Source organism: Lepus europaeus, chromosome 16, assembly GCF_033115175.1.
Source record: "Lepus europaeus isolate LE1 chromosome 16, mLepTim1.pri, whole genome shotgun sequence".
Taxonomy (NCBI): domain Eukaryota; kingdom Metazoa; phylum Chordata; class Mammalia; order Lagomorpha; family Leporidae; genus Lepus; species Lepus europaeus.
In genome coordinates this window covers 43,161,867-43,184,272 of record NC_084842.1, presented here as the reverse complement: position 1 = coordinate 43,184,272, position 22,406 = coordinate 43,161,867, and the positions used below count along the sequence as shown (strand labels likewise).

At 42.8% G+C, this 22,406-nt stretch overlaps 1 protein-coding gene across 1 annotated transcript; it reads right to left on the bottom strand.

The window, feature by feature from the left end:
• Positions 1 to 899: 899 nt before the first annotated feature.
• On the bottom strand, positions 900 to 5,923 carry NEFM (neurofilament medium chain). The gene is made up of 3 exons (XM_062213619.1): positions 4,840 to 5,923; positions 4,014 to 4,138; positions 900 to 2,775 (listed from the first exon to the last, which is right to left on the bottom strand). Exons 1-3 carry the CDS (start codon positions 5,911 to 5,913, stop codon positions 1,380 to 1,382), a joined length of 2,595 nt encoding a protein of 864 aa, XP_062069603.1. The 5' UTR covers positions 5,914 to 5,923; the 3' UTR covers positions 900 to 1,379.
• Between the last annotated feature and the right edge of the window lie 16,483 nt (positions 5,924 to 22,406).

The following is a 22,406-nucleotide window of genomic DNA, read 5'->3' as shown; positions in this document are numbered from 1 at the left end:
GTTTTGGTGCAAAAAATTTTGAAACCCATGCATAATTTTTTCGTAATACAAATTTTCCATGAGTAATGTGATAACTCTCTCATATGCATGAATTGCAAACATTTTTGCACCAAAATAAATTTGCATTTTACTTACAAATATTGATCCTCCTGTTAAGAAAAATACAGACTTCAAAAAGATAATATGCTAAATAATATATTAGTGATCTCAAAAGTCTGTAACAAATACATTTCGAAAAGGTAATAGTATTTCCTTGGGTAAGATCAGGCCTATTTTTAAAATTTAAAAACACTATGTCAGAGAACCTCATTTTTCTTTTTCCAAGCAGGGTGTTATTTATTTATTTTTGATATTATTTCTCCCAGTAAGTGAAACATTAGAAATATCAACCTTTATCACCCAGAACACGAATCAGTGATGCAGTGTGTATATGAACCAAAGGCATGAACCTGAGACTGTCTATTCCTTATTAGAAGACTTAATGGTTTCAGCCCTGCTTCCTCTGGACATATGGTTATGCTTGCGGAGTTCCGTTGTCTGGGACATTGTGTCTTAATGCACAAGTTCCTTTATTGCCTCTCTCACCTGGAGGTTCTCTAGGTTCTGTTTTGAAGTGGAAACATGGAGACCATCCCATCAAATTTCCTTTTTATCTGATGCTTTTATTTATTTTTTTTGTTTCAAAAATACAATTTTAAAGTTGAAGGGTAAAGGTTGTTGGCAACTCTAAATGTCAGCAGCAATTATGTCTTCCTAGGGGACCATTCTTAGCAAAATAGTGGTCAGAAGCGCAGTTCACTTACAATTCCCCCAAATAATCTATCCTAGGGAAAGAAAGCTTCAGGTAGTGGAGATTTCACTGTGCAATGACATCACACCAAGCAATTGACTATGTTTCCAATATGACCTTTATTGAGCAAATACTGCTGTGACGTTTTACATCAATCAACATAAGGTTGCAAACTGTGCATGTCAGCGAGGTTCTCCCATGAACAAAAGTCCATTTTAAATGCACCAGTGAGGTAAACGTAATTATTCATATATAGCTTTCTTAAGGCTAAGAGAGTTCTGTGTTTCATTTATTATTTTTGGCTCAGTTGGTACTTTGCATAATACATCTCAAGACATCCCCCCTGAGTGCCCCCTTCCAACAGCTTAGGAAACTGGCAAATTCCCCAGGTACGTACAATATCATGCATTTGAATCCTCCGAAGACTGAGGAGGGAGCACCCTGCGCTTGCATGCAGTCCCTTCATATTGCACAAAGCAAAATACAATGTCTGGAGCCCCCATGGGAGAACCCGTTCTGTTTTGAAGCTGTCAATCACATGCATTTTGAAATTGTCATATGGCTTAACCTTTTGCAATGGACTCAGATCTTAGTCACTCTGGGTGACTTCCTTTACAATGGCGTGTGAAGTGACTTTTTCTACCTTTTTAGTAGACACTAGTTTCTCCTCAAAGGTCTCTTCATGCTCTTCGACCTTTTGAGTGACGGTTACAGATTTAGTGATGTATTTGGTAGCACCATCGCCCCCCTCAGTGGTGATTTTTTCTACCTTTTTGGTCACCACCACTTTCTCCTCACTTCTGTCACCCCCCTTCTTCTCGTCTGCTGGGCTCAAGTCTAACCCATTGGTGACGACGCCTTTCTCCTCTTCTTGCCCACTGCCCTTTTCCTTGGTCTCCTGCTCTTCCTCCTCTTTCCCTTCAACCTCCCCATTGACAGCTATGTCTTCCTTCCTGGCTTCCTTTGACCCCTGGTCGCTCCCTTCCTCCTTACTGCCTCCCTCCTCTTCTGCTTTCTCCTTTTCCTTCTCCTTCTCCTTCTCCTGCTGCTGCGGCTTCTCCTCTTCCTTGGCCTCTTTCTCTACGCTCACCTTTGCGGGTTTGGTGACGGTGGCGGCCTCTTCTGCGGCTTCCTCCTTTACCGGGGATTCAGCTTTCTTCTTCTCTGGCACATCTTTTGGTTTCTCCTCCTTCTTCTCCACCTTCTCTTCCTTTGGAGATTCCTTGGCTGCCTCTTTCTTTTCTTCCTCCACCTTCTCTTCTTCCTCTTTCTGCTCCCCTTTCCCTGCTGTGGCTTCAGCTTTTGGCTTCACCTCTTCCACTGGTGATTTTGGCACAGGGGACTTGGCTTTCTCTGGCTTTCCCACCTTGGCTTCTGCCACCGGCTCCTCCTTGGCAGCCACTTCTTCACTCTTCTCCTCGGTTTTCTTTTCCTCCTTGGCTTCTGCTTCTTCTACTTCACCTTCAGCCTCGGTTTCTCCTTCTTCCTGCTCACCCTCGTCTTTCTCGCTAGAGCCTTCCTTCTCTGATCCTCCCTCTTCAGCCTGGTCTGACTTAACACCCTCGTCTTCTTCCTCTTCTTCCTCCTCCTGGCCTTCTTCTTCCTTTTCCCCTTCTTCCTCTTTAATCTCGGGCGTGGTAGCCTTCACTGGAGACTTCTTGGCAGCTACAACTTCTTCTTCAGCTTCTCGCTCCTCTTCCTTTCCTTCTGCCTCTTCTTCCTTCTCCTCTTCCTTCACAGACACGGCCAGTTCCTCTGCAATGGCTGTCAGTGCGTCTTCCATTTCCGACTTCTCATCCTCCACTTTGGTTTCCTCTATGATCTCCTCAACAAATTTGTGTTGGACTTTGAGCTTGGGAGCTTCCACCTTTGTCTTCTGAATCTTACTAGATATGGTGACTGAGGGCTGTCGGTGTGTATACAGGGGCCCAGTGATGCTCCCTGAAAATGTGCTGAATCTGGTCTCTTCACCCTCCAGGAGCTTTCTAAGAAGAGAACCAACAAAGACAAGACATTAATTAACATCTCATTGGGCCTTCTGAGCTCAATTATATGAAGGGTACTTCACAGCCACCTTTCAATAAATAGAATCAGGTAAGCAAAAGATTCTATTAAGCTGGTATAACATTTGCCATCATTTCACTGGTTTATTGTGTCATATTCAGTGAGGGAGACAGATCGTCCCTGAATGCCAGCCAGTCCCTGCCGCCATCACTAACCACACCCAAGAGTCCACCAATCACATCCAGGCACTAGGTCTTAGCTCTATAGCAGCAACCCATTTGGTGCTTTATGAATATTCTGAAAAACTCCCCACCAGCCAACTCAAAACAAAAGAAAAACCAGACTTAATGACTTTGTGAACATTTAGACTTTCAGGATAGATACTATTTTTAAAGCAAAAATAAAGCTAAAAAATTTACAAAATTATTAAGTGTATTTCAGAACTTGTGCTAGAGCAAATTAGAGCTAGGTATTAAAATGAGTGTATTAAGTTTTAAATTGGTCTTCAATTTCAATCAAAAAATGTCTATTAAGTGTAATTACTCTGTTTTCTGGAAAAATAAGCTCCATGAGTACAATTTAGTCTTGTTACAGTAGTATTATAATTACCTTATTCATAAGAGAAAAACTGATTAATCAAAGATTTTGTCCTTTGAACTTAATTAACAGCACTAGTTAACAGAACTAAAGTTATCTCTACCTATGAAGAAATCATATATACATATGTTTATATGTCTATATATAATGATGTAAATCTAGATATATAAAGATTAACATATGTGATACATATTTAGATATATAATCTATACTTTACAGTACTTTATATTTGAATATTTCAATCTATATCTATTTTCAGCCAGGTAATGGCAACAGTAAGCTATACCAATAAACAGAGAAATAAAAAATGTCCTGGTGTTTGTCCTTGGCGTAATGGATTTGAAAAGCTACAATCACCAGATGAAATATTAAAAACCTAAACTCCATTTGTGCTTCAAGCATTCTCAAACATTTCATATTTTCTAAAATACGAGTGTTTTGTTTTGACTAGTGTTCATCCTTTCAAGCTGTATATAAAAAGTGGTTAAAAAAACCCACACATTTACAATTCTTTAGGACAATTTCCTTTTAATTCTGCTGAGCTGACTTCCTGGTGAAGGTTCCATCCCAACAGCCTGGGCAGTGTGGAGCCTCGCGGCCACCCTCGCAGAGAGCCCCCTACCTGTAGGCTGCGATCTCGATGTCCAGAGCCATCTTGACGTTGAGGAGATCCTGGTACTCTCGCAAGTGGCGGGCCATTTCCCACTTCGTTCCCCGAAGCTCATTTTCCAGCTGCTGAATGGTGTCCTGAAACAGATACAAGGAGCCTCCACAGATCCTTCTTCCGAAAAGCGACTTTCTTCATAGACCTCTTGCTGGCTTCCCCCTCCCCCCTCTCCTCCACCGCGGGCCCCCCGCCCCCACCCTCCTCTCCCTCCTGCTCTGCAAACCTTGTAGCTGTCGCTTCCAGCTCCCTTCCTTTCTTTTCAATCTAAAGGATTCTCAAACAAACAAGGTCAACAAGACATTTCCTGGGCACATCAAGTACTGAGACCAGTGGACCTAGGACAGATTCGCAGGAAATACACACGCATGGGGACATTCAGTGCTGGCCTGGCCCTTGCCATCTGAGCCCTGGGGGCTGAAACCAACTTTGAAAGCTCTTCCAGTCATTGCGGGAAAAGTGATGCGTTGCTGCATACGCTATCCTAAAGTCGCTTATTTATCAACTACCTAAACACTCTTCCTACTTTACTTGCGCAAGTGCGCAAAAATAGAAGAGAAGCACGTTTTGGAAAAAGGCCTTGAGTCTCAGGAAGCCCAGGCAAGGTGGGTGGGCATGGGGAGGAGCGAGGACGCTTGCGGACGCTAAACTTGGCGCGCCACCGGCGCTCACGGACAGGCGACCACTAGGGAGCGCGTCGGAGGGCGCCCGGGCACGCGCCAGAGTGGCGGGGGCGCGCGGCGCTGGCGCTGGCGCAGGCTGGCCGCGCAGCCGCGGTTCCTACCTGGTAGCTGCTCAGGTCGTGGTTGTGGCGCTCCTCGATGTCGCTGAGCTGCCGCTCCAGGGACTCCTTGGTGCCACGCACCGACTCGAGCTCGATGCTCTTGGACTGCAGCTGGCGCCGGTACTCGGCGATCTCTTCCTTGGCGGAGCGGATGGCCTCCTTGTTCTGCTCGGCGGCCTCGGTGAGCTTGGCGTAGCGGCACTTAAACCACTCTTCGGCCTGATGCATGTTCTGGTCGGAGTGGCACTCGAGCTGGGAGCGGATCTCCTTCAGCGCCGACGAGATGTCCGTCTTCAGGTAGTCTTTGCGCTCCACCGTGATGTGCGACGCCTGGATCTGGGCCAGCAGGTCCGCTACCTCCTCCTCGTGGTTGCTCCGCAGGAAGGCCACCTCATCCTGCAGCGACTGCACCTTCTTGTCCAGCTCCACCTTGACCAGCGACGACTCCTCGATGTCTTTGCGCAGCGCGCGGATGGCTGCCTCGGTGTCGTCGCGCAGCCGTGCCTCCTCTTCGAAGCGCTCCTTGAGCCGGTGGATGTCTTCCTCCAGGTGGTCGGAGTCCAGCTGCACCTGAGCCTTCTCGTGGTTCACCATCTCGAGCGTGGCGCGCAGCTCGCGGATCTCCTGGTCGTACGCGTCGCCCAGCTGGGCGTGCGAGGCCTGCTTCTGCCGCAGCGCCTGGATCTCCGCCTCGATCTCCTTGTTCTGCTGCTCCAGGTAGTGCACTTTCTCGATGTAGCCGGCGAAGCGGTCGTTCAGCCCCTGCAGCTGCTCCTTCTCGTTGGAGCGGGACAGCTTGTAGTCGCCGCCGGCGCCGCCGTTGAGTAGCGACGAGGACTGGCTGAAGTCGAGGCTGCTCTCGGCGGAGCTGAGCATGGCCGAGCTGTAGGTGAGGCGCGGGGCGAGCGCGCTGCGCTTGTAGGAGGAGGACACGGTGCTGGGCGAGCCGCGGGACCACGACTGCGAGCGGAAGCCGCTGGACGGGGAGCCGCTAACGCGGCTGAAGCTGGAGCGGGTCTCGGTGACCCGCCGGTAGGCGGACGGGTTGCCCAGCGAGTCCAACGTGTAGCTCATCTTGGAGGCCTTGGTGTGTGTGGCTGTCACAGCGTTCTGCCGGCCTCGCCGCAGCCCATTTATAGCCGCGGCGCTGGTCCCGGGCCAGGGCCCCGCCCCGTGGAGGCGGCGGCCGAGGAGGCGGGGACTGCGGGCCCGGGCCGGGGGGAAGGGGGCCGGCGGCCCGGCGGTGATTCAGCGCGCTCTCGGCGGGGGCCACGCTGCGCCCGGCTCGGAGCTGCGGGGCCCGGGTCCCGGCCCCTCCCCCAGCTCTCCTTCGGGTCCCAGAACACTTGTCTCCCCGCAATCCCCCTCTCTCCCATTTCTCTTCTCCTCGGGGTTGCATTTTAGACCCCGGGTGCGAATATCCACCCAACGCCCTTTCTTTGTCTACTTCTGTCCGCGTCCCGGCAGCCCCGTGTGGACCCCTGATCCCCCTGGTTCCTGGTTAGCGCTCTCTCCACTCTTGTCCTCACGACCTTCTCTTCTTTTGCCCTTTCCCGTGACTTTTACTGTACCCATCTTCCTTCCTGCTCTGTTTGGCCCCTCTTTCCCCTACTTAGTCCCATTCAACCCGCCGGCCCTCTAAGCCCCTTCCCCCGATAATTTTTCTTCTAACCATTTCCTTGCCCTCTTCCCTCGTCCTTTCTTCATCTCCCCTGCTCCTCCCCTCCCCCATCCTCACCCCTCTTTCAGCTCCCCCTCCCCCACCCTCATCTCCCCTTCTCTTCCCTCCCCTCTTCCACCCTCATCTCCTGCCTCCCTCTCCCTTCCCCCACTCCCTGCCTTAAAGCAGCGGGAGATGAGCGCAGAGAAGTTGAGTCTGGAAGGAATAAAAAGACTTTGAGAAACGGTCGTCCTGAAGCCTTCGGGAAGGGGACAAAGAGTACAGACCGGGGTAGTTATTGTTTCAAAAGTGGGATATGGCGCTACAATCTGCTTTCTGTGTGGCGGACGTCCGCAGCTTCCGCGGGGGCAGAAGGTAAGGCGCTGGAGCGCCTATGGCGCCGGCAGCACCAAGGACAGCGCCCAGGCCAGCGTGCGAGATTCAGCTCCCAGGGGCTGATCGCCGGCCTAGGCCTTCATGATGACAGTGGGGAGAGGGCTCTCTTCCCCCTCTTCTCTCAGAGCAAATACAATTTAAGTCTGCTTGTAGTAACTCAGTTTGCAGGGGCCAGGCTGGAAGCCCACGCTAAGACTTCTCTGCAATGCAGGCTTGGCACAATGAACAGATTGCAGGTTTTGAAAACCAAAATTTATTAGAGTCAATTAACAGAAATATTATGTGTAACCTAGCCTAAGTTTTCTGACATATGATGGATGCAGAAAATCAAGAGATATCAAGGCCCCAAATTTGAAGGTCAAATATTCCTTGGAAAGGGCAATTTGAAATCTGCTGAGGTGAGAAGTCCAGAGAAATACAGTTTGTGATAAGTTTGAACACAGTTGCCTTGTCTTCTTTTGGCTCAGGATTTCCTATATGTAACTGCAATGACTAATTTGAGTTAATTTTAAGTTAATTTAAAAAGACTCACTACAACCTTGAAGAAAATCAGATATTTTCCCTCTATCTAAAGTGTAGTGTTTCTCTCTGTATATTTTAATGACTGATTTAAAATGGATTTTCTATATCTTTAAGCATGTTTATTAAAACAAGAACTCCAGACTTTCTCCTGTCTGGTGCAGTCCTAAGCATTACAATGGCCCTTTGTTGTGGATAACACTGTGGGGGATAATTCAGGGTAAAAAGTTCTGAATGCTCCAAGACAATGATAGAGTACAGGACTGAAGACACTGCCAGGACCTCAGGGACAAGTGACTGAGTGTGAACTGCTTGCTATGGATGAGGAGAAACCACTGCTGTATAGAGACTTTAGGCTTATTTTCTTTTTACATCATGCTTTTTCTTGTCCCTATTTTATTAAATGAAAGGGTCATGTACCTCAGTAAGTTATCAGAAAAGCCTCGGTTTCTAGTAGTTTTTATTTTTTGCTTTCATACGCCCTCATGGCACATTGGTACTAAAATAGAAACTATTTTAGAAAGGGTTAATTCAGGGAATCACTTTTGGTTCATTAATGTGAAACTGCAGCATTGCAGGCTGTGTGGGAAGGATGTTCTCGTTTGCTGAGGGATGGGGTATCTCTCAGGGAAGCAGAGCCCAAATCTCAAGATGTTGAAAGGGACAGATGACAGAGTGAGGGAAATGACTTGCCAATGTTGTCAAAACAGGATTTTCTGTTCATCCAGAGAAATAAAGGGAAAGAGAAAGAAACCCCCCCCCCCCCTGTATTCTGTAAAGTCCTGAGGGTCTCAGGGTTGGACATGGCAGGATGATCTAGGTGAGGCCACATACTAATTGCCAAGTGGCTATAACTTAGTTGCATATTACTTTCTGTTTTCATTAAAATATAGAAAGCCTTTGCGGTTTCATGTCGCACATTCACTGGGAGCACTTTCTGCAGTGAGAGCACATGGTTAACCGGCAGCCTTCTGCCGTGAGTTTTCTTTAGGGCTTTGGAAATGAGATGACTCTGCAGAGAGACATTTACAGGGAAACACATGTCTAATTTCACAATGAGCCTGTTTTGCCTCATATCTAAGCTAACTCAGAAACTGTTAAGCTTCCAAGTGGTTACAGAAGGAGGAAAGCATTTTGTATAAGCAAAATAATGGCCAATTACTCAACCTAAATCTAGTGCCTATTGCTTAAAATTGTAACTTCAATGTCACATGCAGTATTTTCCAGTCTGAACACTGCAGAATAATGCAGAGAATTATGAGAGTCACTTTTTTGAAGAAAAAATTTCCCTAGCTTAAAAATTACGGGTCCAGTTCTACATTCAGATAAACGGTTTATTTTATATCAGACTTTTTTTTTACTTTAACCCCCTTCTTGAAGGTGATTTGAAGGTTATATCCACCAGTGAATTTAGCACAAAAACTTTAAAAAGCTCTATAATAAACATCCTTCTTTTTTCCTAATGTTTTTGAATTTAACATTTTTTGTAGAAAAACATTTTGCATTTTTATTTCCTACAGACACTAAAGCTATAGGATTTTCAACAAATATTGAGAGAAAAAAGCATGGCAGTTTATCTGAATTTACCACACTGCACTGACAGAGTTGAGTTGACTACAGTATTTTGGAATATATTTAAAAAAAAAAGGGTCATGTAGGATTCAGGCATAAGATATTTTTAAATGAAATTATTTCTGATGTGGTTTCATAAGCTACAGTTCTGGATGATTTTATAGGGGAACACAGAGCAGGGTCCAATTTGCATGTTCCGCCTGTGGGTAAAGTGCAATTGTTAACTTTGTAATTAAGAGCAAGCCCGTGTGAGATTTCTTTTTTTTTTTTTTTTTGCATCAAATGATAGTGGGGAAAATATCTTGTTTAAGGGATTTATTTATTGTTTCAGGGATTTATTTATTCAATCAAAAATTAAGATAAAAAATAAGAACTTGGGCATTTTCTCCCTTTTCCAGTTTCTTCACGTTTATTCCTTTAAATGATACTTTTCTGATACACAAGAAAAGCTGGGAGGATGGCAAGTGGGAACCGGCAGCAAGCGAGGCTCTGGATGGAAGCCACCACTGTCGTGTCAGGGTGAGTCAGTCTGAAACAGGATGATCTGTAATTTGTCCCAACCCGTGATGTCTTCCAACTAATTCTTTTTCTTGGGATCTGGTTCTGTAACTTGTGATGCATGATTACTTATGCATTTTCCTTTGCTAATTATGTAAGGGGTTGTTGGTATAGGAAACTGAAACAGGAACATGAGGAAAAAGGAAACCATAGTACTTATTTCTACTTGAGCCTCAGAATGGCAAATGTAAATAGTGATTTTGACTTTTACTTTTTGGTTTCTTCAGGGGAGAAAGGCTGTTTCCAGTCAGGGAAATTGCAACGTTTATGTGTGTCCCTCTTGCCATTCATTAAAGTGAATAAGTCTGGACCTTTTCTGACGTGACGCCACTGCAGTGGGGTTTGTGTTCCCTGCCAGGTATTTTAATCATCCAACGTTGCCTTATATTTCTGTCAGTTACTGTTTTTATGAAGTTAATTGAAGTACTTAAAAAACTTAAAGCACTTAAATCTTTGTAGTGTTCCACATACGACCTCAATAGGTTTGGAAATTTCATGTTTTTTAGGGAAAGATCCCGCTTTCGGCTTTAACATAGCTTACTGAGTTTTTTTTGCTGTGTAATGCCTTCACCCCGCCACTGTGAATCAGTTCTGTGAAAAGCAGAGGAGAAATCTTAGAATGTTTAACAAGTATTTAAAAGACTAATTCTAAAAATAAATCTCACTAGATGCGTAACAACAGTGCTGCTGTATTAATTTTCAGTTGGTGTTTAATTGATCACTTTGGCTTTATCTATGAAATAACAGATCTTGAGGATGACATGCACTTGAATTTTTAAAGCCCTGCACTGCACATGACTTTGTGCCATTGTGGCCCTGTAATAGTTATAGCATATTTTATCACAATCTTACCAAGGCCTGACTTAGCAAGGAATGTAATTCTTCTGTTAGAAACTCTTAATGAAAGTGAGCTTTGTAAAACTAGAACAGATCAGTGATTTATTATCTTTGGACCAAATTTCTGAAAAGAGCTAAACCTAGAGATTATAAAGTCAAATAGCCACACCTAATAAGTAAGTCTAATAATTTCTGTTTTTTTTTCCAAAATCTCAGAAAAGCAGCACTTTTTCACAACATTTTGAAAATGAACTCACCATCATAGCTACCTCTTGTCAATTATATTGCCAATAGCATCATTTATTTTAGAATATTTAACTGACGTTTTATTTATTCTGGTTAAAATACATATTTAGTGCAGAAGTTACAAAGTGCAGTTTATTTTCTGAAATTTTTCTCTGTGATCTAGATGTAGATATAATCTTTCTGTTTATATAATTCCATGCTCTGTTTTTTAATACAAGTATGCCTGAATATGCAAATTGCTATCTTTAAACAAAATGTGGTAGGTTATGTTATTATATCCGAGCTCTAGCCAAGTATTTAACTTGCCATTTTCTCTTTAAAAAAAAGTTTTTAAAAGACCTTTTATATTTAGAGTGATAACATAGTAATAGCAATTAAAATGACTACTGCTAATCATAGATCAGGAAAGCCTAATTGGGTCTGACATTAATTCCCATCTCTCTTTTTGTCTGCCCCCAGTCTCCTTATTTATTGAGAGGAATGTCATCATGAAGTTGAGGGCAGGGGTGTGACAGACCAGAGTGCAGTTTTTTATTGGCCTACACAGACCTGAGTACTGTATTCTTTACATTTAATGGAACTCTCAATCCCAAAGTCGTCATCACCCTCACCATCAGATTTTTATGTGAGAACAATGCTGCACATCAAAGAAGCAAAGCAGAGCAAAAGAAAGCAATGCATCCTTATCTGGCTTGAGCCATGGGAATCGATAGGACACAGGCAAATGATTATTTCTGTTTCATAACTGATTAGTTCAAGGTACTTGTCCCAGGCCACTTATCTGGTGAGTGGTGGAGCCTGGGCTAGAACTCAGATTTTCTAATTTACAAAAAAATCTTTTAGAAGGATATCAAAATCAGCCTTAATCAGAATGCAAAAATAAATTTAAAAGTAGGCAGATAACAGCAATATCAACAACAATATTTTATAAGTGCTTACTATATGCTGGGTACTGTGGCAAGATTTTGCTGGATTATCTCATTTAATCATTACAACAATCCTGTGAGGTGACAACATTATTATTACTTCCATTTTGTAGAGAAAGCAATTGAGCATAGAGGCACAGAGGAGTTAAGGCCTACACACAATGAAGTGGTGCAGTGAAGATAGGAATGCGTGTGTGGTCCGGCTCTGGAGGACGACCCTCATCACAGCTGTCATTTGGCCTTGCAGTCCACTACAGAAGACACATGCAGTGCATCTTCACAACCTCATCTGGAAGCTATTTGTTTTACTCTTAGAATCTGGAGTGGAGCCAAGCTTAAAGCTTGGCCCTCAGATATGGAATGTGAGCGTCCCAAGTGGTATCTTAACTGCTATGCACAATGCCTGCCCCTGAATTAATTGCCTTTGTTATATTTTATCCTAAATTAGTTTTCTGTGTGATTTGAACATCTAATTCATTCATTCTAGCCTATCCTCTGTGAGTAATATACCCAAAGATGCATCTATAATGTTATCTAGTACCCATTGATTATTGATGTGTACACATGCTTTGGGTTTCATTTTTAGAAGATTTTACTTTGTACTGCACATTAATTTTTTTATAATGCCATTTATTTACTAATATATTTATATATTTAAATATATTTAATTTCAAAGGAAAATCTTTGAAATATGCATGCACTTTTTTTTGATAGATGTCAAACTCCTTAAACTAAATCTACTTTGAGAGGTCCAATAGTAAGCATTTGAATCTTGGCAGAAGAAATAGCTGGGGCCATGATCTTCATCAGGGAAGTTCTATAAGGCAACGGCTGGCCAGGAAGCAGCTTTTAAAATCTATTAGAACAGTGAAGAGACAGCCATGAGTACTTTTAAGTGAATCTCTTGATTATCTATCCTATATACTAAAATCAGGTTATATGACTGTATTTATATAAGTTGCCTGGAGACAAATCAACCTTAATTCATTTTTGTTATTTATAGGATAAAGTGCTCTGACTCACCCTTATTTTCATTTGTATAAATCTGCTATGGTTTCTGCTTTATCAGATGGGGTCAAAGAAGAGAACCATTTCTCATTTTCTTGAGCAAAAGTTGACCTTGAAAGGAAACAATGTATATCCTGTATTAGTCATGGTGCAATGGGCTTCTGGATTTGGATTACATAAAGTTATTAGGAACTGGATGCCTCATGAAGAAAACCCTTCCTTAACCACTGTGACTCATTTAATATAATTTGGTATGTTTTCTCCTGCCTCCTGACACTGTACATGGCCTCTTTCTTCTGTTATTTTCAATACAGGTTGGAAATTTGGTGCACCTTTGAAAGCTCTGAAGAGGGAGGCACTTGTGTGTCTTCTTGCACAAGGCATGCTCCTGTTCGATCAAGCCATTGAAGACCCTCCATTGCTTTGGGGAAAACCTTATGCTTCTGGTTTGACATTCTTGTTTGTGTTCCCATTACCTAGTCCTATGAAACTCCAACTTATCCCGATCCTTCCTGATTTTTTTTTTTCTTGGTATGGATTCCTCTCCCAGTCCATGAAGCTGGTTGTTTGTAGACTTTTGATCATTACCACCTGTTGGTCATTTAAACAATGACTCAACCTGTGACTGAAATTCTAAATGGAAGACAAATTTTACAGATATTTGTATATCCCTTGGTAATTTACTGATTGTGACTACCCAATATATTCAAGCACACACAGTGGGCTGCATATGTATCCTACAGTGGTCCTCTAAGATTATAAGGGAGCTGAAAAGTTCCTGTAACCTCATGCCATTATAACTTCACAGTAAAATGCAGTATCCATGTATTTGTGGAGCTGCTGATGTGGACAAACATTCTGCACTGCCAGTTGTATAAAAGTATAGCCCTTACAATTATAAACAGTCCATAATCCTTGGTAGTGCTAATAAATAATTATAACATGGGTTTATGTATTTGCTGTATTGAACTTTCTATCATTATTTTAAATTATTGTCATTATTTTGGAGAGTACTTCTTATTTAAAAGTGTACTGTAAAAGTATGCCATGTGACAAAGGCAGCAGGCTCATACATCTCATGTTTGCCTTGATTACATCTAACAACCACATTGACTGATCTCCACTGTCTAGGTTTGTGAAAATGCACTCTATGATATTTGCACAACACAAGAAGTATTTATTGTGTGAATAAGTAGTTGATGTTCTATCTTTTTGTCTCAAAGTTTCACTCAACAGTTAATCTCTTCAGTATCAGGTGCTGTATTAGACATTGGGGAGGCATGAAAGACAGGCTCCTAGCTTGGAATAACACAGTCTAAAGGAGAATGAGGCACCTACATACCTAGTTACCTTGAAGGGCTATCTCTAGCATAGCTAGAGATAAACAAAGTGTGCTACAGTATTGCTGTGGATTCATTCTGAGAGGAGAAGTGCAGTGGGGGCAAGAGGCGTAGAGTCACAACAGACACTGATTGAGTCAGGTGAAAGCGGGCTAGAGGCAAACAGCTTGTGAACTCATTTATATCAGTTGGTGCAGCAGCTTATATAGCTGAGGCAGCCGATCTGGTCAAGAGGCAATTTATGCTGCCACCAATCACTGCCTGTTGCCAGGCAGGCTCCTTTGCCAGATGGGTTCTGCCGCCATTTCCTGAGTAACTGACACTTGCTTGCCAGCACCATCTTGGCGCGGCGTTCTCATTCCACCATACTACAGGAGCACAGAGGCTGGGTAACTGCACCAATTGTGATACAGGTGGAAGATATTCAAGGACAGCATTCTGGAGGAGGTGGTGGCTCAGGTGAGTTTTGAGACATAAGTTGGAATTGTCTAGAGGAGAAAGGGAAGTGAGAGCTAGCACAGTGTGCTCAAAGAGCTACTTGTGAGTAGAAAAAAAAAAAAGGGGACCGTGATGCCCTGCCTGGAGAGAGGGATACACAAGGTCCTGGATAGAAATAGGGCACATAGGCAAGAGTGTCAGGAGAGGGTTCATGTGGCCCAGGCTGGAGAAGGAAGCGCAAGAGATCATGGAGACCTTCCTATGTATTTGTCTTATAACTGGCGAGACACAGTTATAAGATAAATTAAGTTAAGAAGGTTAGAGACCTGGTCAAATTGAAAGTTAACAGAAATTATTTTGGCTGAAGGGAGTAGAATGATTGGAGGGTGAAAGGGAGTGGAAGCAGGGCAATAAGTCTAGAGGCTGTTCTTGTGATGCAGATGGGATTCAAAGGAAGTGTAAATTTGTTTTTTGAAATTTTAAAAAATGATTTATTTATTTATTTGAAAGTCAGAGTTACACAGAGAGGAGAGGCAGAGAGAAGAAGAGGCAGAAAGAGAGAGAGAGAGAGAGAGACAGAGAGAGAGAGGTCTTCCATCTGCTGGTTCACTCCCCAATTGACTGCAATGGTTGGAGCTGCACTGTTCCGAAGCCAGGAGCCAGGAGCTTCTTCTGGGTCTCCTATGCGGGTGTAGGGGCCCAAGGCCTTGGGCCATCTTCTACTGTGTTCCCAGGCCAAAGCAGAGAGCTGGGTTGGAAGTGGAGCAGCCGAGATTTGAACTGGCCCCCATTTGGGATAATGGCTCTGCAGGCTGCGGCTTTACCTGCTATGACTCAGTGCCTGACCCAGAAGAGTAAATTTATAAAGATGGGGCAGGAGAGGCAAGGCCTGGAGTAGAATGCATAGGTTTGGGTCATAGTGGGATGGGGAAGAAATTCCCTGCAGTGATTTGCTGCTGTAGCGAGTTATCAGGCATCTATCTGGTGGCTTAAAACTATACAAATTTGTTACCTTACAGTTCTGGAGTTCAAAAGTCTGAACTCAGTCTCAATGAGCTAAAACCAAGGTGTTGGCAGGACTGTGTGTTCCTTCTGGAGGATCTAGCAGGGAATCTATTTCCTTGCTTTTCCCAGCTTCCAAAGGTCACCCACTTCCTCTTTCCATAACACCTTCTCTCCTTCCTTTAGTGACTTCTACCCCATGTTGCATACCCTCCTTCACTCTGACCACAACTTCTCTATATAAAACCCTTGTCATTACACTGAATCCCCTGATAATCCACGAAACTCTACCCACATTAGAATCTGTATGCATTTGCTCAGGCTGCTGTAATAAAATACCACAGATCGAGTGGCTTTAACAATAGCAATTATTTCTTTACAGTTCTGGAAGAAACTGGAAGTCCAAGATGAAAGTGTCAGCTGGACTGATTTTTTTCCGTGGCCTCCTGGGCTTGTAGATGGCTGTTTTCTCCTGTGTCTTCATTTGGTTTTCCCTCTCCATGTGTCTCTGTCGTATTTTTCTCAGAATCATCGGATGAAGATATGCTCTAAGGACCCTGTTTTAACTTGATCACCTCTTTGAAGCCCCTATCTCCAAATCATCATGTTTTTAGGTACTGGGGGTTAGAGTTTCTTTATATGAATTTTGGAAGAGCACAACTCAACCCATATCAAAATCTTTATGTTAACCACACCTGTGACATTTCCTTTGCCATGTGAAGTAGTGCATTCACAAGTGTGGGGAGTAGGATGGACATCTTTTTTATTTTTAGTTTTATTATAGACAGAGAGAGAGAGAGAGAGAGAGAGAGAGAGAGAAATCTTCTATCCACGGTTCACTCCCCAAATAGCTACAACTGCCAGAGCTGGGCCAGGCTGAAGCCAGGAGCTTCCTCTAGGCCTTTCACATAGGCACAGGAGTCCATGCACTTGAGGCATCTTTCACTGCTTTCCTAGACTGTCAGCTGGATTGGAAGAGGAGCAGCTGGGACTCAAACCAGCTGGCATATGGGATGTCAGCACCACAGGTGGAGGCCCAACATACTGTGCCACAGCACCAGCCCCTATTTATTTGTTTGAAAGTCAGATTTACAGAGAGAGGGACACACACACACACACACACATACACCCACAAAGATATCTTCCATCTGGTGTTTCACTTCCCAGATGGCTGCAATGGCCAGGACTGGGCTAGGCTGAAGCCAGGAACTTCTTCTGGGTCTCACACATGGGTGCAAGGGGGCAAGCACTTGGGCCACCCTCTGAAGATTTTCCAGGCCATTAGTAGAGAGCTGGATCAGAAGTGGAGCAGTTGGGACACAAACCAATGTCCATATGGGATGCTGGTATTGCAGGCTTTGGCTTTATCCCTCAATGCCAGCCCCAATGACATCTTTAGAGAGGGCCCATTATTCAGGCAAACATATCACCACAAATGTATACTACAAGAGGAACATCAAGTTTAGATGTTAGGGGATGTTGAACCCTAGAATTGTACTTGCCAAATCTGGGATGTCTGTGAGGCAACTAAGTCAAAAGTTTTCAGCTATCTAAATTTCCTTGACCAGTGGGAAAAAGTCCCAATCCCAAAATACAGGACAAATAGAGTGCTTCACACATGTATAAAGGTATGTGTCCTAGTCATTATAAGTCAACATGTACCTCCTATAAGAAAAGGAATGTGGCACTTAATTACCTACATATTTTTCAATAATTATTTTACTGAAGTGGTCTTACCTTGATGCTATAGTTTTTTTTTTATTGATCAACTTTATTTTTAATAGAAATCTTTTATTTAACAAATATAACTTTCATAAGTACAACTTTTAGATTAACTGCCTCCCACCCCCAAACCATCCCACCTCCCACTCCCTCTCCCATCCCATTCTTCATTAAGATTCATTTTTAATTATCTTTATATGCAAAACATCAATTCTATACTAAGTAAAGATTTCAACAGTTTATACCCACATAGACACACAAAGTATAAAGTACTGTTTGAAGACTAATTTTACCGTTAATTTTCATAGTACAACACATTAAGGACAGAGGTCCTACATGGGGAATAAGTGCACAGTGACTCCTGTTGTTGATTTAACACTTGACACTCTTATTTATGATGTCAGTAATCACCAGAGGCTCTTGTCATGAGCTTCCAAGGCAATGGAAGCCTCTTGAGTCCACAAGCTGTGACATTATTTAGACAAGGCCATAATCAAAGTGGAAGTTCTTTCCTCCCTTCAGAGAAAGGTACTTCCTTCTTTGATGGCCCCTGAATATCTTGTTTTTAAAGATTTATTTATTTATTTGAAAATCAGAGTTAGATAGAGATCTTCCATCCACTGTTTCACTCCCCAGATGGCCATAATGGCCAGGGTTGAGGCAGGCCGAAGCCAGGAGCCAAGTCTTCCACATGTGTACCAGGGACCCAAACATTTGAGCCATATTCCTTTTTTTCCCAGACCATTATCAGGGAGGCAGATGGGAAGTAGAGCAGCAGGGACATCAACTGGCACTCACATGGGAAACCAGCATCCCATGCAGCAGCTTTACCTGCCATGCCACAGTAGTAAAATAATCTTTTTAAAAGATGTCTCTCATATTGTTTCTTAGTCCATTTGTGATGTATCAGAAGCAGAAGCATGACTTAAACTCAGGGACTCCAATATGGGATGTGGACATTCCAAGCAGAGACTTAACCATTGCCCCTCACACAAGCCCCAGATAAAGTCTTGTATCTCAATGCTACCAGTGACATACTGGTAAAGCCCAGAGCAGAAGTTCAACCCATACAGTTATAGATGAGAAAGTTCCTTTGTGGTATGAGGTAGTATAGCCTGATACCTACAAAAACTAGAATACCTGGATCTTTGAGTTCAAATCCCATTCCCACTAATTTCTGGATTTCCAGCTGAGTGAACATAGCCATTAGTTCCTTTCATTCATCAATTTCCTCATATTCTATATGGTAAGATTAATATTAGTATCCTTTCATGGAATTAGAATAGTGCTTAGTAAATAGTAGCTACTGTTAGACTTGCCCTTTCTCTACATTTAGCCTCTAACAATGCAGCAAATACTTACTGAGCTTCTGTGGCATGCTGGGCACAATTTCTGAACATCTTACTTAATATTTATACAAGTCAAATGCAATGATAATATGCTTCTTAATTCCCAAACAGGAGAACTGAAATGCTTGGCTGAGGTTTTTATGTAGTGTGAGAGACTCCATCCCAAGTCTACTGCTATTTTCACCACAACACAGATGTTCTGTATGATTTTTCCCCCGATAACTTTAAATTCTAATCTCTTTGCTAGTCTAACTCCTAGATTCTTTTTTTTTTTTATTTATTTACTTTTAAAAAATTTTTTGACAGGCAGAGTGGACAGTGAGAGAGAGAGAGACAGGGAGAAAGGCCTTCCTTTTCCATTGGTTCACCCCTCAATGGCCGCTGCGGCCTGTGCACCGCGCTGTTTGAAAGCCAGGAGCCAGGTGCTTCTCCTGGTCTCCCATATGGGTGCAGGGCCCAAGGACTTGGGCCATCCTCCACTGCCTTCCTGGGCCACAGCAGAGAGCTGGACAGGAAGAGGAGCGACCCGGACAGAATCCGGCGCCCCGACCGGGACTAGAACCCGGTGTGTAGGCGCCGCAAGGTGGAGGATTAGCCTGTTGAGCCATAGTGCTGGCCACTCCTAGATTCTTACTTCAAATGCTTAAGTTTATGCCTTTCAAGATTTTTATTTATAGGCATCTATCAATAAGTTAAAATTAGAAAGAAATTATAAATACATTCCAGCAAAAGTAGTGTGGGGATGAAAATAGTCATTTATCACTGCATACTTGATATTAAGATATCTGACAGACAGTTTATTTTCTTGACAAACTGCTAAGACTTCAGAAAAGGATGAGAAAGTCCTCTTTCTCAATGTCACTTGTCTAAAATACTAATTGTCAGAACACTCAGAAACCTCCTGTGCTTGCTAGAACTTAAAAAAATTGATCATCAGAAAAAAATTGTAATGTGCAAATCTGAATGCAAATTGCCTCCTATTTAATTACATTATGGGTGTAAATTACCTCCAATGCCAAACATTTCTGCCCTGGGTTCCAGAGCTCTGTATTGCAATTATGTCTTACAGAGCTCCTTGAAATTTTACAGTGGCAACAAATGTGTAATAGCGATAATTATGGAAACCATTTTCAATGTGCAGCTTAATTTAAATACTAGGTTCATGATTCTATATTTGAAATGTAAAATTTAACCCTACCAAACTTTCATCAACACTTAAATTTAAACAGTTCTGTTCACCACCTCAGGAATAAGAAATGACAAAGTTGTCAAAGGCAAACAGTGAGGCTCTGGGAATTAATGAATAGGACAGCACTGGCAAGTCACGTGACCTTGAACTGCTCTTGACTTCATTTTTCTTATCTGCCAAATGGGGATAACATCTCTCTACTTACATATGTATAAAAAATAAATTATGCACCTGGGAAGTCAGCAGAAGACTGACATCCATGTAGGAGATAGAGTTCTTGGCTCCTGGCTTTGACCTGGCCCAGACTGGGCTTTGTGGCCATTTGAGGAGTAAAGCAGTGGATAGAACATTTTCTCTCTCTCTCTGGCTCTCAAATACTTAAGTAAATAAATTTTTAAAAATTAGATCTTAGGCTAGTTAAGTGAAAAGGCTACGCTGATGTAACAAGGCACCTAATATTACAGTGGGTGGAGGAACGAAGACACTGATTCCTATCTGCTGTATGGATCTCGAGGGGTAGATGGCCCTGTTTTGGCCTGTCATTTTGGGATCCTGGGTTCCTTGCAATTTGTTTCTTTGCTGTATATGAAGGCAATGACCTCCTCTGTGCAATCAGAATTGGGTTTCAGGGAAATCCAACTTATTGAAAGAGGAATATGTACACAGGCACTTTTCAAATCCAGACTTAGAAAATATTCACATCAGCTCTGTTTACCTGCCATTGGCAGGAACAAAATCACTTAGTAGAGGACGCTGCCATGGGACCTAGTAAGTCTCTTGTCAGGAAGCACTGGTCCAGTCAAAACTCTGACTGTACAGAAGATGGAGGGAATAGGTTTTGGAGGATAAAACTCTCCTGCAGATATGACTATTACTGTGCTCCTAAAGTGAAAGTAAATTAACATTATTTGAACTTCTCCTATAAGCTACCAGTGTACACACCTGATTTTATTATCTCAACAGTCCTACAAAATAGATACTCTTATTCAGCATAAAAAATATAGCTTTACAGATGTTTCACAAGTTAGTCAATTTATAATAATAGCTGGAATTGGAAATATATCTATCTGATGCCAAAGGATGGTTCTTTATATTAATCAATGTCCTAAAACTTAGATTTTAGTGAATTGACTGGTCTAGAGGGCACCATGCTTAGAATTCTGATATTTCAGTATCTCTTCTTCCTGAAAGCTTCATCTATCCAAATTCTACCACTAGATCACATTTCTTCTTCTACATCCTCTTGACGACTTCACTGCCTCCTCTCTCCCCATCTTTAAGCTCTTTGAGTACTATAGTTGGTATCAGAATTTAGTGTGTATCCTGGTCCCTATTGCTTTACATTGCCCACATGAATAGACCTTGTTCCTGCAATGGAACTGTAGATTTCTTCAAGGCAAAGAATTCTTCCTTAAAAAGTTTTAGTTATTTATTTGAGAGGCTGTTACACACACACACTCACACAAAGATAGATAGATAGATAGATAGATAGATACATAGATAGAGAAAGCTGCAATTTACTGTCTCATTCTTCAAATGCCCACAAAAGCCTGGGCTGGGCTGGGTCAAAGTAGAAGCTGTGAACTTAATTCCAGCATTCTCTAAAGTACTTAGCTGCCAGCACTGCCTCTTAGAGTACACATTAGCAAGAAAAGCTAATGTAGCAGGAATTTCAAAGGAAGCTGGGACTTGAACCCAGACTCTCCCTACGTATGATATGTTAATGTCTCTAGTGGCATCTTTTTTTTTTTTTTTTTTTTTTGACAGGCAAAGTTAGAGAGAGAGACAGAGACAGAGAGAAAGGTCTTCCTTCCATTGGTTCACCCCCCAAATGGCCACTATGGCTGGCGTGCTGCGCCGATCCGAAGCCAGGAGCCAGGTGCTTCCTCCTGGTCTCCCATGCGGGTGCAGGCGCCCAAGCACTTGGGCCATCCTCCACTGCCTTCCCGGGCCACAGCAGAGAGCTGGACTGGAATAGGAGCAACTGGGACAGAACTGGCACCCCAACTGGGATTAGAACCTGGAGTACCAGCGCTGCAGGCGGAAGATTAGCCTAGTGAGCTATGGTGCCGGCCTCTAGTGGCATCTTAACCACTAAATCCAAGGCTTGCCTCATTGATCTCTTTTTTATGCTATGTTATGTTCCCATACTCCCTGCCACTGACTGCCAGTATGTAGAACAATAGCAAGTAACACAAGTGTTTTCTAAACATAGACATAGTGAATTGAATGAAGTCAGAGAGTCTCAGAGATATGATTTCCCTGTCTCAGATAAAACAGAGTTTTGAACCTTGTCTTCCTTGCTTTTTATTGGCAACTTGGTTAGGTTTTCCATCTTTAGATTTTGACTTCCTGATGTCCTGGTCAGAATTTTTCTGTGACATTCACTTGGGACTTCTTCCTAAAGGCCGGGGTGTAGGACAAGCAAAGTCAAAGAGGAAGTTGGTAAGTAGTAGGAACTGTGGCCGTTTAGGTGTGTCACTTGTACTGATGATAAATGGTGGTGATGGAACTCCTGGATTATTTTTATATATCTGCTTATCCTACATATTTTTGGAGACTGCAATCACCTTTTATAAAGTATATTTTAACTGGGAACAATGATGGGGATGATTATACACTTTAACAATGAATATACCCAGTCAATTGCCAATTAATGTTGGGTGATCAGGTGGTAGACTAGAAAATAAGGGGAGAAAAATGAGTTTTTTCCTAGTGATTTCTTCTAGCCAATATGTAGGATTTGATTTTGACCTTTTGTATCCCAAAGGAAAATCTTTACCTTGAGGTACACGTAGTGGGCAA

Bases quoted from the DNA above. Each gene is read 5' to 3' on its own strand.
- NEFM (XM_062213619.1), bottom strand. From the start codon at position 5,913: ATGAGCTACACGTTGGACTCGCTGGGCAACCCGTCCGCCTACCGGCGG. The intron at 4,139-4,839 runs GTAGGAACCGCG...TATCTGTTTCAG, and splicing joins ACGACCTGAGCAGCTACCAG to GACACCATTCAGCAGCTGGA. The intron at 2,776-4,013 runs GTAGGGGGCTCT...TTCTCTTCTTAG, and splicing joins ATCGAGATCGCAGCCTACAG to AAAGCTCCTGGAGGGTGAAG.